Source organism: Anser anser (assembly GCF_964211835.1).
Source record: "Anser anser genome assembly, chromosome: 2".
In the NCBI taxonomy this organism is placed as follows: Eukaryota; Metazoa; Chordata; class Aves; order Anseriformes; family Anatidae; genus Anser; species Anser anser.
Genome location: NC_139721.1, coordinates 54,425,692 through 54,442,261, shown reverse-complemented (window position 1 = coordinate 54,442,261; position 16,570 = coordinate 54,425,692). Strand labels below are relative to the sequence as shown.

At 40.7% G+C, this 16,570-nt stretch overlaps 1 protein-coding gene across 2 annotated transcripts in view; it reads right to left on the bottom strand.

Moving 5' to 3' along the window:
- The window catches only part of RAB31 (RAB31, member RAS oncogene family), a 63,999-nt gene that overhangs the window by 14,973 nt on the left and 32,456 nt on the right, over window positions 1-16,570 (bottom strand). For both annotated transcript variants that reach the window (XM_083824020.1, XM_083824021.1), the window contains exons 4-6: window positions 7,666-7,737; window positions 5,667-5,773; window positions 379-488 (exon numbers count right to left, since the gene is read on the bottom strand). In XM_083824020.1, the coding sequence (XP_083680146.1) occupies window positions 379-488; window positions 5,667-5,773; window positions 7,666-7,737 (289 nt within the window). The remainder of the gene's footprint in view (window positions 1-378; window positions 489-5,666; window positions 5,774-7,665; window positions 7,738-16,570) is intronic.

Sequence of the window (16,570 nt, the reverse complement as noted above, 5' to 3'; positions counted from 1 at the left end):
TATTTTCTACTTGTTGTAGCCCTCCAGGCACATTTCTCAACATTTATGTTTTTATCAACACAATGATAAGATCAACAGTATTTCCTCTACAGCAGACTTGGTCTGAAACAGAAGATACGACCCAGTTTGGGATTTAGACACAGATTTAGAAGGAAGAAGCCTACCCTATATCTACTATGTTTTGCTCTAGCACATTCAAAGTCACTCTTAGCTTACATCTGCATAAAAAGCAGCCACACTACTGGCCTAACGAATTTCTTGATGTCCTTGGGAAAGAAGATTTTAGACCCGAAACAGACAACCATTTCCAGAAGCCCTCTAAACAATCACCATTTAAAATAAATAAATAAAATCTTGTTTATAAACTAATTTACTTACTTATTCCTTGAAAGAGTTCTTCAATGTTAACAGCATTCTTTGCACTGGTTTCAACAACAATTGCACCTATAGATTCTGCATATTCTTTGGCATCCTTGATAGGAACCTCCCTATAAGAAAATTGACAAAAGAAAGCAGTTTTTCAAAAAAGAATTTAATTTAAAAAAATAGCTTCTTTGTTGTAATTGCTCAAATCTTTTTCTCAGAATGATTAATATGTGTTGACAAACCATGTGATACTTGCTTCCACCCTGGCCCACATAGATACAGCAAAATAACTCATGACAGACAGATCCAAGATAAAAAAGACCATTGTGGACTTCACAAAATAATTTGTAAAGGCCCTGGGTTTTGCTTGTTTGCTTTTTGAATGTGTGGCGTAGTAATATTTGGAAGGTAACCAGATCCAGAACATACATGTTTATTCAAATTAACCCTTTTGATCGTGTACCCAATTTCCTTCAAGAAGAACTCCTTTCAGAGGGTTCTTAAAAACAAGATTATCACAACAGTACTGTGGGTTAAAGTGCCCCAAATATCTCCAGGCACAGCTATTGCCCATCATCCTCCGAAACAGCTTCATTTTCATGTTCTTTTTTCTTCTTTCTCATACACATAAAATGACATAATTAAGATACACGTTTCAGGTGGTCACGGAAGCCTCTCTACCTGAGCTTTGCCTGACAGAAACACACTTAAAAACAACGTTGCAGCTGAATACTGTCAGTTCACTATCACCACATACTTTAAATAAATCTGAAGCTTCCTGCAGTGCAACACTGAAACATTAAACACAGCCTAATCAGAAAAGCATTAGTATGCTCTTCCTCCCTGCAAAAGAAGTCATCTTTTTCTTTCGTCATTTAGTCACACTCAAAATGTCCATATTTCACCAATGACTGATTTACAGATTTCTTGACCTGCTGTTGAATTCACGCCTTGAAAGAAGGGAGATAATTTAAATGACAACCCGATTTATTTGTCTTTTAAACATGACCTTAATAAGAAAAGCATTAAAATAATAGCAAAAGACCTACAGCTCTGCTGATGCAGCCGGCAGCAGTACTGTCCTTACCAAGTATTCAAACAACATAGGGTATGACTACTGTGGAAGAAAACAATAAGAGCATCATATGTCTAAGTGTTTGTAATGTGCAGGAAAGTAAGGCAGACTCTGAAAAGAAATATGAAAGCCATTGACTCCAAGCGCATTGGCAAGAACAATTTGAGTGTACCAGATTCGCTGGGGGAAAAAAACCAATCCGTGCCATGTCACCAAAGTGACGCCATCCTAAAATCACAGGTAGAATGTCCTCATTTCGTAGCTAGGGCTTCATGCATGAAAAGTTGGTAAAAGCAGTTTACAACATGCAAAATAACTGCTTCAGACACAAAGCAAGCCCCATGCTGATGTTGTATCTGCCTGAGCCAGGTGGCTAAGCTGATCCTGGCTGTGCCTGCCACTATCTGTAACCACCGCTCTTCCTGAATTTGAGCAACATCTCAGAAACAGAAACTGAATGTTAACGTGTGAACACATGTTGAAATACCAGGGTGCCAGTACTACTTTTATTTCCAGTTGTTCAGTATTTCAACCACTGTGTTTTGCCTGGCTTTACTGTCGCATGTTGCACAGAGTTTGCTTCAACCCCTTCACCCCACAGCTGTGACATACTAATCCAGAGATTCCTAGTACGATTTCATCCTATTACCAGTGCCTTGGACTTTAACAGAAGTGGGAGCGCAACAATGTAATTTCCCAGTTAGTTTATGGAGGTATATTATTTTAAATAATTCAGGTCTGCTGCTCAGGGGAAAGATTTAGAGAGGCAGAATAATTGCCTGATTTATTACAAATGGTTTCCAAAAAATTAGACTGCAATTACAGTATCTAGAGCTTGCTTCCACTACTTGCTTCTTTTCATTACATGCCTTTTTATTGTAGAAGGCACAGTGAAAGCAGCATTCCCCTCACTAATTGTGAAACGGCACCTTGGCCTTTATCATGAAAGGTATTGCCATCTCTGGATGGCTGCTGAGATATAAAAAAAAAAAAAAAAATGGAACTTAACTACAGAGCTTAATATTCAAACCACAGTAAAGCAGACATTTCAGAGCATGGGGTTATGTAATGCAGACTTGCTGTAATTTATATAAGAAAGCGAACTTCAGCATTCCAGGAAAAGATAAAATAGCAGCATGTGACAATATTCCAAGGAAGCACCACAAAACTTCTGAGCCCTCTCTGATGACATTTCTAAACGAAGCCTATAAACTTTCACAGCACATGGGCAGTAAGCATCTCCCTCCAGTGCTGCTGGAACTGAAAACTCCGCTTGATTTATACACAGCCTGAACGTCAACAAGGCTAAGATTCTACCTTGTCCAAAAGAAAAAGCACAAATGGTCAAACTCTAGGCAAATAAATGAATAAACATTAAGATGGGTGAAGAAGGCAAGAGCCACCATCGTAGTGTTCAGAAAGTTGAGACAGTTCCAGGCCTACAGGGAAAGTTAGAAGAATACCTGTTTTGAAATTCATCAATTATTTCATTTTATGCTTTCTAAAGCGTTCTGTTGATTCAATCCCCATTGAGATTTTCTGAATAGTTACTGAAATAAATAAATATTCCAGATGAATAGGGGAAAGATCTGAGCAGGAATTTCTGCTGAATTCTCTAACCAAGGGTCTGGCACTTTCCAGTGAACATGATATGTTAAGAAGGTGCACCATATTTTCAGAGAAGTAAGTACTACTCAGTTGCTGTTATGACTATTACTTCTTTATTGCTCATATTTATATATAAATATACGGTATTTACAACTTTTTCATGTTCATATCTCAGCTTCTGCCTTTGAAACTATTTTTTAATGACCTGTCAGAAGGACAGGACACATATCGGTAGGAAAAGGCTATTACTTAAAAATATGCCAAACATTCAGCAGTACTACAGTTTTTATAGTTTTATAGTTTCATAACAAAGATGGGGATTTATACTAAATAAAACTGCCTGTCTAGCAGTAGAAAATCCTTCAAAGTGAAGAAGAAATTTACTTCCACAAAGCACCAAGAACTGCTGATAGCCTATTAACAACACTGTGAAAAGCTGCATGACTACTGTGTGTCCCGAATCCATCTGGCAGATCAAACACAATTTTTAGATGCTAAATGAGGAGGGCAACATGGCCAATGATTATGAGAAATAGTGCCAGCATTTGCCAGAGGAAAAGAATCAGTTCCTGCTTCTTCCATTCATACGTCCTTATATTGCTTCCTACTCTCATAGAGATGGCAGAATGAAATCAACTGGGACCTGGTCAGCCAGTCCTCTTTTGCTTCCATTCATGTAGGTCTTTAAAGCAGCTGTCTCTCTAATTCCCAACAAAACATCTGCCAAATGTTCTACAAAACCAACCAGAGATGCCAAAAATACATACAAACAGCAGCTTGCTTTTGTGTGCTCACATCATCTTACTTTTAAATTCTCTGTGCCCAAACGCATATTCATTTCTACTCACTGGAGACAGTGTGATAAATTGGTGACACATTTCACCTATAATCATTTTTACTGAAGTCACTTTTAAGACATAAAGCAGACAGAGGATACATACAGATGCATGTACTACAGAAACAATCATATTTCTGGAAAAACTGTGAAAATAACATGTAGGATACAGTCTGCTCTCTATTTGTCCACCAAAAATCTCTTTAAATGGACATCACTGGATGACTTTAGAAAGAGAAAAGGCTGGGGGGATGCAGAAAGAATAACTGAAGAGGAAAAAAAATCTCAAAACTTTTCATAATTATGGGGGGGGGGTCAACAAAATGAGTAAGAGACATTAGTTCATTGAGGACAATGAGCACCATGCAAACACTGGGACATTCTGTGTATGGAAGAGCTGCACTGGCCTAACAAGAGCAAGAAACGGATGATCAGCAATCAGGAAACAATAGGTAGCATCTGAGAAAAATATGTCAGGAAAAGCACAGTCACTGAGGAACCATGGTATTCTCACAACACTTCTATGGCGCAAGCTTTTCTTCATGTCCCCACATCAACACGTCCCCAGTAGAGCACATTTGAAATCTTGCAGCCGCAGCAAATGCTACCAGAAGGGAGGGGGAGGAGAGGCTATAGATTCAGTTGCAATTAGTGCCATTTTTGACAATCTCCAAATTTATTATCTTTGATTTAATCGGGCAAATGTATTGCTCAGAACATTTAAGCAATAAATTTAAAGTGACTCTCAGGGCAACTGAAAGCTCAGATTCCTGCCAGCTGATTTTTGCTTTTATTTTTTATGCACATCCTTTCCTCTTGTTTCTACTTCACATTTGGAAACCTTTTGTTTCATAGTACAGGACTCAGCTTCACCATGCTGACAAACATATCATTTCATCATGTAGGAGATACCAACATATCGTGTCCCCCATTCTTAGAAAACCAGGAGTCTCCAGTGCCAGGGCTTGTTCACGTTTTACAGAAAGCTGTGACTCAGTTTTGTGTTGGTTCGGGACTGACTGAGGAATGAGAAAAAAAAAATTACACAAACTCAACCCTTATATATTCCTTGATTCAGTAAACACTGCATCATCTACGTCAAGTTACACATGTGCTTCAGAGGTCTGGTGAACCTGGGCCAAAATAATGACTATAAAACAACAGGGGGATATATCTGAACAACCATGACAGTCTTTGAGGTCCTTAAAAGAGAGCATCACATACAGCCATGGAGTCTGTACTCATAGCTGAAGCAAGAAATAACAGTCACAGACTGACACAAAGGTTTCACTGTTGTGCAACAGAATATGCTTCCATTCCCAGAAAGGATAAATGCAAACCCAAAATACAGCTAACAAGCAGAAGAGTGAATCTAGCCTCACTCTCATCCCAAACAACAAAATCTCAGCAGATTCAGCCTTCCCCTCACATTCCCAGGAGGTTCTTGCTCCATATAGGTGACAAGTCTTACCCAAGGTCACACTCAAAGAAAAATACAAACATAAAACAAAACAAACAAAAAACTTTCTGCATCCCATATGAGACAGTTTCAGTTGTTGCAAAGCATAAAGCACAAGTTCTCAAAGCTACTCTTTGAATAAAGTTACTCTACCTCAGGCCCATCCTTCTAGCTTTACATTGCTGGCTTTGCTCATACCATAACACATTCTGCACTTTTTACGTGATTGGAAGACAGAAGTAAAGCAAATTGGTTACTTGAAGGAAGAAACCGCAATCAAAGTCATTGCAATCAAAGGAAAACAGGAAAAATGGATGCATTACCTGATGTCAGAAAGATCACATTTGTTTCCAGCGATGGCCATTACAATGTTTTCAGGACCATGTTCTTTTAGTTCTTTCACCCATTTCTTCAAAGTATGAAATGAATCCTAAATCAGAGAAATGATAAATAAGCTAAAAGCCTAGTTGTCATTGATGTGTGTATTTGCTTTTTTGTATTTTTCAAGTCAGAGGAACACAGCTTTGACAGTATTAATGTAATAATTTCATAGACCTCACGTCCAAAAGAAGATTGATGGATCTATGCAATCTGCTTTCCAAACTACATCATAAGACTGCCCCAAATTTTGAACTTGTTCACTATTTTTAAATTTCTTTATTTTCAAGCAGCACTGAACGTTTCTCTTAAATATTCACTGATGAAGAAATTGCCACAGCTCTTCTTTTATTTAGCAGCTGATTTCCTTCATTTTTCATGTGAGCTTCATTTGTCTCATTTCAACATTTGTCTAGCGGATTATCTCAGCCACTCTCATATTTTCAGCAATGTCCAGAGGAGTTTTCAGTGACCCCTTTCTCTCCTTCTTGAGCACACAGCCATACCCCTGCATTTCCAAATTTGTGACCTGGTAAACCTCAATTTGCTCATTAGTAAATGAAAGAGGCAAGTGACAATTCATCTGGCTTTTTCCCTCCAAGCAGAAAATTCACATACTTTTTGATGCTACCTACCTTTTAATAGTAAATTTTCTACTTCTGCACACCACTGAACAAATAGCTTTAAAATCACTTTTGTTCCTAGAAATATTCATTTTAATTCATTAATATCTCTGAAGGGGGAGCACTGTCAGACATTTGGGAAAAAGCACCCATTCTACTCTTATGCTCAACTCTGTGAGCATTAGGCATCAAAAAGCGAAATACACATTCACCTTCCTCTCCTACTTTCCCCTCTATTTTGTGAGTTGTTCCATGTAAGTTAGGAAAAAGGATGGCAAAACCAGGTTCTATTCTTATAATGCATTGCAAGATCAACTATCAGACATTTCAATTACAAATAATCATCAGTCCAGTATAATTCACTCATTCTCATCTTTTCTTGGCAAATTAGCAAAAGGAGAATAGTACCACTGTGCTATAGTGGCCACCGTCCGCTGCCACAGATCGTTCGTTACACTAATGCACTGGAGAACCAACTCAGCCTTGTCAACCGAGCAATAAATAATTCAATCTGCAAGATGGGAATAAAATGCAAGTGAACTGTTATGTCCATCCATCCATTAACGTCTCCTCTAACTTGGCTTTATCAGTAGGGGGTTTCTTTCAAAAACAGGGGAAAGGAATTCAGCTAGAGCCTCCAACCTCCTCTGGCTGAGAAATGAGGAAGAGCAGTTTAGCATCAGAAAATACAATTTTCATTCCAAATGAATAATGTTGAGCCAAAGGTCAGAGACTTATTTCATTACTGGTTTCAAAGTTAAGCAGCTCTGGAAGACTTCAGTTCCTCAATGCAAACACGAGATTATATGCTTACTTAAAAACACTTAGTTTTAAAATCAGTAATATGTAAACAAAAGAATTTCTGTCCAGTTGACAAAGCAGCTAGCTGTTGTTGTTTTTTTTTTTGCAGTAAAATTCAATTCTACCTGCTTTGCGTGACCCTGCTGAGCAGGAGGGATTGGACCAGATGACCTTCAGACGTCCTACAAACCCTCTGTGATTCTGTGACTACAGGTGGTAACAGAAGGGGGAGGTGTTGCAGGATCTCATCATGTCTGCCCAGCCAAGGGAAATCCAAAGGAAATTCCCCAGAATGCAGCCTCCAACCTTTTGCCTGGACAAAGTTTAAACATTACAGAAGAACTTTATGTTCAGCGTTTTAAGACAGTTGGACACCTCCAACTGAATCTACACAAACTACAGAAGCCTATAAACCCCACTGACATTGTCACATAGCTACTTCTGAAGCTGCAGGTTTTACATCAACCCTGGGCCCAAGCAGAGTACTTACTATAGGCAACAAGTGCGCAGAAAGCCTTACCTGCTTGGTGATATCGTAAACTATCACGGCTGCTGCCGAACCTCTGTAGTACATCGGAGCCAAGGAATGAAACTGTTAAAACACAATGCCCAATAAATAAATAAAGAAAACATCATGAATAAAACATCATTTATCCCATAGAGACCAGGCCTTGACAGTGGTTGCAGGTCTCCAAATTTCCTTAAATCCCCATGAAACAACGAAAATGGGTCCTCCCCCCGCTTCTCCTGCTGCTCTTCATCCTGCTGGACTTACGTGATCAGCACTATGGGCTCTATGCAGCTTTTGCATTACAGTGCAAGGACTACGAGGAGTTTTGACATGAAATTCCCCAACATTTGGAAGCCTCACCTGACAACATATACCTCTTACACTGGCAAACAACGTTTTTCTCTGTAGTTTTAACAGACTGAATTCAGCTTGGGGTTGAGGTTTGTAATAACACTGCAAATCACTCAAAATTAACTTGTCATAAAACTATGAACACCTGTCATGTTTACTTATCCTATACTGTAACAGTTTGAAAAACATGGGTTCTTGCCATTTAAGTTACTCTTCAGCTTGTTTCATGTCACACATCCTTTTAAGAAAAAACAAAAACTACAAATATGTTCAATATAACAACGGCTTGCCAATGAACAGCAGTTTTCACAATTTACCATGACTAAGCACCTGATTTAGAATTGCATCTTATAATTACACAGAGAGAGGAAGTCAAGAAGCCTTTTTGCTGATTCACCCAAAGCTATTCTTAAGCAAACCAAAAATAATCTGTCCTGGAAAATACACTTAGCCTCACTGTACTCATGGAGCCATTTTGCAGATTTTCATGCGTAAAGAAAGGCACCTGTAAAAGCTTTGTACAAAACAGCAGCTAATAACTGAAGACGGGTCCTGAACCAACTGTGCTATTAGGGCAGGGTATGAATTTCAATGCCTGGTGAAACCTTTGTACAGACCCATGTGTCACACCGCAAGCCTCTGCAGACTCATGGAACACATCTTTGCCTGGAAACTGTACGTCCAGGCAGAGCATTTACACCTAGGCAGCCCAGGAACATTTCATGCCATTTCCTATGCAACACAAAAAGCGAGTTATTCGTAAGAATACGAGGCCATGTGCCAGTGTGTAAGCTGTTCATCCAGTTCAAGGTCGGTGCTTTCCCGTACCAACGGGGAGGATGCACAGGCAGTAAGCGTGACAGATGGCCAAGGGCTGAAGTGCTTTGGGGAGGGATGCAGGTGGAACAGCTCATTAATAGGAGAAAACAGCAGGAAGGGGGATGAGAAAAGGAGAGAGGAATCAGTCAAGAAGCCAGGTCTGAAGAAAAGGGATCAGCCAAGATCCTCAGGGAGTCGGGTAGATGCGTGTCTGCTGGGCTTATAGACTGTGGCCTTACTGCATGTTTAATGCAGTAAATGCTTTCCAGCATTTTTAGCCCTCCAGATCACTACAGAAATCTCCAGTGTGTTGTGTTAAAGTATCCTGAAAATCAGGGAGCTTAAGTGAGGAGGGCAGTCTGACCTTTCGCTGCGTATATGCACCCCTCCCAGTCTGTAAACTTCTGGAAAAAAATTACATATCCCCTACACATACTGATTTGGTTTTAATCTAGATGACAAGGTATTCATGAATTTACAAAAAGCTCTCAGATAACAGTAATCACACTTCACAGGAGCCATGCAGTTAAGCTCACATGCTTTGGATTCCTCCAGCACCGGCCCAGAAAGCACACCAGGAAGCTGTACCACTTCTTGGGAATGTCAGCCCTTTTTCTTTTGACCAGATGATGAGAACACTTTCTGTAATAACTGTTTCCCTGAACAATATTGCCAGTGTTAATGCCAGAAATTAAAAACCATGCTGAAAAGCAGGCATCTTCCACTGGATCCTGGACAAGTGGGTTTTAATGAAACCAGGATGCAACCTACCAATTTGTTTGGTAGGATTAATTTTCAGCTGGGTTCCCAAACCAGCTTGTTGTGCATCTGGTAAACCCCGGGCTCAGCCAAAAGGAAGGAGTGGAAAAGCGTGGTGGAGAAAAATGAGGAAGGGCAGGACCACTAGATGCCAGACTGATAGTGGTTCAGACCACACTCAGGTAAGTATATGCTTCCAAAATTATTTTGTGCACATCTCTCTGCAGGTACAGCCTAGTTCTGCAATCAGTTTTATTTTTTTCCTCTTTTTTCCCCTCTATAATGAAAACCATAGTCATTGTAAATCAGTGGAGGTAAAATGCAAATACAAAGAAACCCTCTTTCAAAACATTTTGGAGATTAATTAATCGCCTCAACAGCATGTCGCATTCCATTAACGGCAACACCAGACTAAGCCAGCTGACCCTTTCCTTGAGTCAGGAAACACAAAGTGGCACACAGAGGCGCAGCATGCAGGAGGAATGCGGTTCCTCTGCTGTTTAAGACAAAGTTTTTTCTTATCTTTTCAAATATTCCAGTTCCTTGCAAGCTTGCAAAGAGGGAGGGCAAGACCACAGCAAGGGAGATTCAGAAAGGCAACTGCCTTTGAAGGGCACTGAGGTTCAGAATAGATGTTGATAACACGTAAGTGTGACCTTTCTGCCCTGTAGTGCTGAAAATCTATTTACTTGCTCAGCTGGCGGGACAGTTATTTCCCCTTCCATTATTTTACTGTAATATCTTAGCTATAAGGCATTTTAAGAAAACACTCCATTCATATTTGAGCATGTGGCTTCAACTTTTTTTTTTTTTTTTAACATCGTGATAGATTTCATCCAGCACGTACTTTTAATGACCAAAATGGGATTACAGTGCATCTTAATGCAATTTCCTAAGGTCTGTAAGGAAAAAAATACCATGAAATTTTTTAACAACAGAAAGTACACTAGTAAAAACTACCATCAATTACCACAGTACGGAATACTTATCAAATAAAACCAAAATTCAATCCCCTTTGTCATCTCTTTCATATAGTCCAATAACAAACATCATGATATACTAAGTCCCAGTCATAAGAAATCACTGTTGTCCATGAGAAAACAGAAAAATAATCTTTGCAGCATCAAATAAATCAACGGGCATCAAAAAATTGTATCTCAAAATAACTTTAATAAACTAATAATAGACTCTCTTAACAAATGTGTTTTATCAGTGTGGATTTTCACAGGTTACAAACAAACCAGTAAAAATATGCAAATAACTACATTTATTGAATGCCTTCCCCCCCTTTTCTTTCCCTTTTTTTCAATTCCACTGCCCAAAAGCAAAGCTGTCTTGAATATTTTTCTGGCCTAATTACCTGGAAAAAAAGAGTAATGTAAAATTAAAGGGATATATAATGCTAATGTGCATATTTTTCAGCTGCCAAGGACCAAATGTGGGACAGAAGCCCAAAACAAGTGTCACAGAGAAAAGCAGCTCACCAAATTAAATCTCACGGGATTACCTTCTGTATTAGACAAGTACAGTGTCTATAACCTTGATTTTATAGCTCAGTATTTCTGTATCCAGAAATTCCCAAGAAGATTAGGAGAAACAGGAGCAGTTTGAGATTCGGCATGAGGACAGCTCTGCTTCTCAAGAAAGGCTATCTGAAGTGTGGGTAGGCAGACACGGCTCTGCCCCGTGGACACCCCAATCTCCCTTTGCTGCCACCCCAAACTTGCTGAGGAGTCAGGCCCTCCGTAACCTACAAGGAAGAGCATCCAAACAGCCACAGAATCAATAAGGTTGGAAAAGACCTTCAGGATCATGTGGTCCAACTGTCCCCCTACCAACAATGTCACCCACTAAACCAGGTCCCCAAGCACTGCATCCAACCTTTCCTTGAACTACCCCCAGGGACAGTGATCCACCACCTCCCTGGGCAACCTGTTCCAATGCCTGACTGCTCCTTCTGAGAAGAAATGTCTCCTCATTTCCAACCTGAACGTCCCCTGGCACAACTTGAGGCCATTCCCTCTAGTGCAAAAAGAGGCCGACCCCCCCAGCTCCCCACACCCTCCTTTCAGGTAGTTGCAGAGAGCAATAAGGTCTCCCCTGATCCGCCTCTCCTCCAGACTGAACAACCCCAGTGCCCTCAGCCGCTCCTCACAGGACTTGTGCTCCAGGCCCTTCACCAGCTTTGTAGCCCTGCTCTGGACATGTTCCAGGCCCTCGATGTCCTTCTTGTAGTGAGGGGCCCAAAGCTGAACACAGCACTCGAGGTGCGGCCTCACCAGAGCAGAGTACAGGGGGACGATCACCTCCCTGCTCCTGCTGGCTGCACTGTTTCTGATACAAGCCAGGATCTACCAGCTCCCACTGTCAGAAATAACCACATCGCTTAACCCCTTTCAAAAGCTGACTAAGGTCCAGCTTAATCACGTTTTTCCACACTGCTCCTACAAGGATGATATTATTTTGGCAATTACTAAAATTCTGAATTCCCAGCTTGAATGACTAAAGTTCAAGCATCAACACCTGCCTTTAGCTGAAAGAGCGATACAGAGAAGTCTTTTAGCTTCTGCTTTGCCAGCCTGCTAAACCAGGCTCTTTTGGTTGGAAGGTAAGTCTAGTGCAAGAAGGCAGGGTCTAACAGCCTGCCACCTGGTGTCCCTTCTGGGCACTGAGAATACCTCCTGCCTGTGTAATGAGTAAGCAGCTCCCCCCATATGGGAATTCAGAAGTCCTGTACCTCTCATGCAGCAACCACAAAAACCATGCCGTTTTCTGCAGAGTGCCAAGGTGGCAGGCAGGGAATACCGACCCGTGCCCACCACTCATGAGCCTGTTCTGCTTTTGTAGGGTTCGATAGCAACTTGTAAGGCTGAGGTCACCACCCCATCCAACCCAAGAGTTAAGTTTCTGGGGCATACCTTTCATTTCAACAGCTCCATCCAGGCCGAAAGGGCCGTTCAAAATATAAACAAGGAACATATTTTACCATACTAAAAACAAAACTAATGACTTGCGTAGCTTCACGCAGTCCCGATGACTCTTTTACTTAAGAGTCACACGAATATTTGAAAACTGTCTTCAGAGCACACTCCTCTACCAACTTGTTCCCTTTGCACTTGTGGCTTACCATCGCTGCCTCAAAGGAAGAAGCTGTGAGGCCACACGTGACTTATGAAATTTCCTTTCCCGTTTTTCTCTCAGAATCTGACTAAAGACAGCACAACCTTCGCAGCTGTACAGCCCCGTGCCACTGAGGACAAATCCACTCTTAAGTGGTGCAAATGCAAGTTCAGCATAACCAGAGCTGCTCTAGTTGATTCCAGGAGCATTTGGGGATTTTGCAACCCCAGATCTGGCCATCTCACTGAAGTCAACAGAAGTTTCACCCTTGCAAAGGGCAGCAAAATGGAAGCAACCAGCTATTAAGGAATTCACCGTTTGTTTAGAAGCTCTGCAACTTTTTTGTGAAAGTTCCTTTGCTTTCCATTTCCCATGTATCCCATCATGGAAGGGTATCCTTGGTCTTAGGTAACACCTTTTACATGTCCTCTGTACTAACTGCACAGAATGGGGAAGAAGAAAATCCCATAAAGTAGCCATATCAGAATAATTAGAAGAGAAAAACAAATTCAAAGGAGCACAACATAAATCACACCCAAGTTGTGGCAGTGAAAGTCTCTCAACCACGTCTTGTGTAATGTTAGTTTAGAAAGCAAAAGAGAGGCCAAATTAATATAAAAATAAGAACTGCCACTCCTGCCTATTTATAAAGAGGCTAACAAATCCTGCTGAAGACAGCTTGGGTTCATTCAGTCTGCCAGGCACACCAGGGAACACTAATTCATGTCTGCAGCTCTTTGCACCATCCTGCAGTGCTACACCCCAGCACTGGCTCCCTGCCACACCAGGCTGTCTCCTCCAAACTCCACAGCCAAAAAGAAAAAAAAAGAAAAAAATAGAAAACACCCACAACCCCCCTATTGGATTGTTTTTACCATACTGGACTGTAAAGAGCATCACTTGTTCTTGCTGCTGAAGGATTACAATTTTGCCTACACGTATAGCCGGGAAGGGTAAGGATGCACAGCACAAACAGAAGCAGACCAGTGCTCAGAGAGTATTGTACACCTCCGCACATCAAGAGCTGAATTCAGATAGTGTTTTCCACATGGTGCCTTGTCAAGTACCTGCAGGTGCACATCAGCACAAGACTTGCTTCCTGACTGCTGCAGTCATTCAGCTAGATTTCATTCTCATTTCTGAGAAGCTGCTCTCTGACTACATACGTAGCCTCTGAGCGGCCAAGACCAAACCCCTCGGCTACTCTCAAGGTGCATAGCACGAGCTCATTGCAGCGGTCTGTGCACCATTAACAGCACATATACTACAGCCTGGGAGCCTCTACTTGCCCAAGTCTAGGCATTTAATGCCTCTTTTTATCATCTTCAAGGCCTGGCTGCCAAAAAAAAATAAAAATACAGGGTGTGGAGAGAAGCAAAGGCAATAAACCAGAAGTGTCAAACAGATTATCCTGAAACATAAGCTTCTCACACAAGAAGCAGCAAAATTCCTGACATTCTCAGCTGGCAAAGAGTGAATGGAAAAATGTTATGCATGAATGCCACTATCAGATACGATTTAGCATTTTATAACCTTGAACAGTTTTTGCTGCCATGATTCAAGACTGTGATTCTAGTTCTAAGGAAGCTTTAAAATGTATATGTTTTCTTATATCAGTGTTTCATGAAGGTCAGGAGGGGAAAAAAAAAGGAAAAAAAAGGAAAGAAAAAGAAAAGATCAGTCAGATATCACTCCTATAAGGGTATATAGGAAATCTCGGGATTTGCAAGCTTAATAAGACAGGAAAGATCTATTTGTCTCTGATCTTACATGTATTTTTGCTAGTTCAATTGATGAAGATTTATATAAGAGAATGAGCATTTTTCTCAAAAATGTAAGAATTCCTAAAGCACGGAGGTAAAAATGCCAACATTTTAAGATAATCTATTTCAAAATATCTTAAATAAGCAGAAAGCAAACCTTTGCAGCATCACAAAAATGACCTGTGCTGAGCCTTTCTGCAGTTTACAGTCACTAAACACACATGTAAAAAACACCACGCCTAAGCCATGGCTCAAACTACACATGCTGCAAGTTTGTTGAAGCTTAAAAAACATGTTGGCTTACAATGACTTACCTTGCTTTATGCTCACCCTAAAAACAGTAAAATAAACATATTCACTCCCTAGTTCCAATGCCACTTGTGCTCTCACGAACACACACTACCAAATCACCCGTTGACCTTCACAGCACACTGGCAGTAGCATCCGTGGGGATGTCCTTACATCATGTATAGGAAACAACTTCACAATGAGCCAGCAGTAGGCTACCATCACAATCACCCATATACAACTGTAGAGCAAAATTCAGACATCTTCACTGCAAAAGCAACTCAAGCCATTGATACATGCTGTTACCTCCTCTCAGGACAGTGTGATTTCAGTGGGAACTTATACAAGCTTAGTAATTATGTTGGCAAGGCACGATGTGCTAGTAACCATTGACCTGTTCTCATTTGAGACTGAGTCCACACAGACTGGATAGCTCCAGCACCGTGCTGAGTTACGTTTTGTTTTTGGAAAGAAATCATAGGATGTAGCCAGATATTACATGTGAAAAAGTTTCTCATGGTTTTGTGGTACCAACAGCAAGGTACCCTGCCTCTTCTACCTGTTAAAGAGCAGAAATCCATTACTTCTGCTTAGGTCCAACATCTAATTTCCAGCTTAGCAGAAATGAGGAAAAAAGCCCTCCTATCAAGGAGCATTTACACACCTTGTGACACTGCGTTAGAATCACCAGAACAACTACTGTCACCCAGAAAAGAGGGGACTATGAAACGCTACTTATATCTTTGCCAATCTTTTCCTGAAAAATCATAGAATCATTAAGGCTGGAAAAGACCTCCAAGGTCATCTGGCCCAACCATCCCACAACCAACAATATTACCCACTAAACCGTATCCCTAAGTACCACATCAATGAACAGTTAAAGAAAAAAAAAAGAAGAAAAAAAAAAGAGTAAACTTAAAAAGGACAGAGATAAATTTTTCTGCCCTAGAAACATGGCCCTCAGGCTCCCTAAGTATTTGCTACAATATTCCTCAGCTGGCAAAATGGAAAGCTGGCAGCCACCCAAGGTATTCAGACAAAGCATTGTAATTAGAAGCTACTTAGGGCATCATGAACCAAAATATATGCTAATAAAAACATCATTAGCTAACTTGTGAAGAGATTGTTCTTAGGGAAGGGAGTCTTTGCTAACAATAACAAAATTGCCATGAATTTAAGTCCTGAAGTCCACAGCAACAATTTAAAGCTGATGGGGAAAAAATGTAAGATGGGAAGAAAGGGATATTTGAAAAACAGGCTGGGTGGAGGGAAGGTGACAGTCTGAAAAACAGAATAAAGTGAGCTCATCTGAAAACAAACCAACATCACACAACTGGGTCTGCAGAGACCAGTATCTAGACACAGAAAAGCAGAGGGATTTTGTTAAGCATACTGCCAGTTTAATGCTTTGCCTACCCAAGAAAGGCAAAAGAGGAAACAAGATAAAAGGATTAACAAGCTTTCTCTTTTTGTCATCAACTACAACGTGTGTTCTCCACAGTGAACGCTGCCGGAAAGCCACGTCCCCCTCCCCAGCTCTCCTCCAGGAAGCATGCAGAGCATTCTCTGCCACCAACACTGCGATAGAAATGCTTTTCATCTCCATTTTCTGCTGCATTGTTGTCATTGTGCAGAAGTGACAGCTGTTTATTATCTCCCATAAAATGGCAATTTTAGTTACTTCTTGGCTCTGCCTACAATTCCAAGTCTCCTGACACAAAAGAAATGAAAATATTGTATCTAATATCCACGCCAATCAGAAGTTATCTGCTCTCCACAACCAAGCTCTGGCTGGCTGGTCTGTATATTCAATT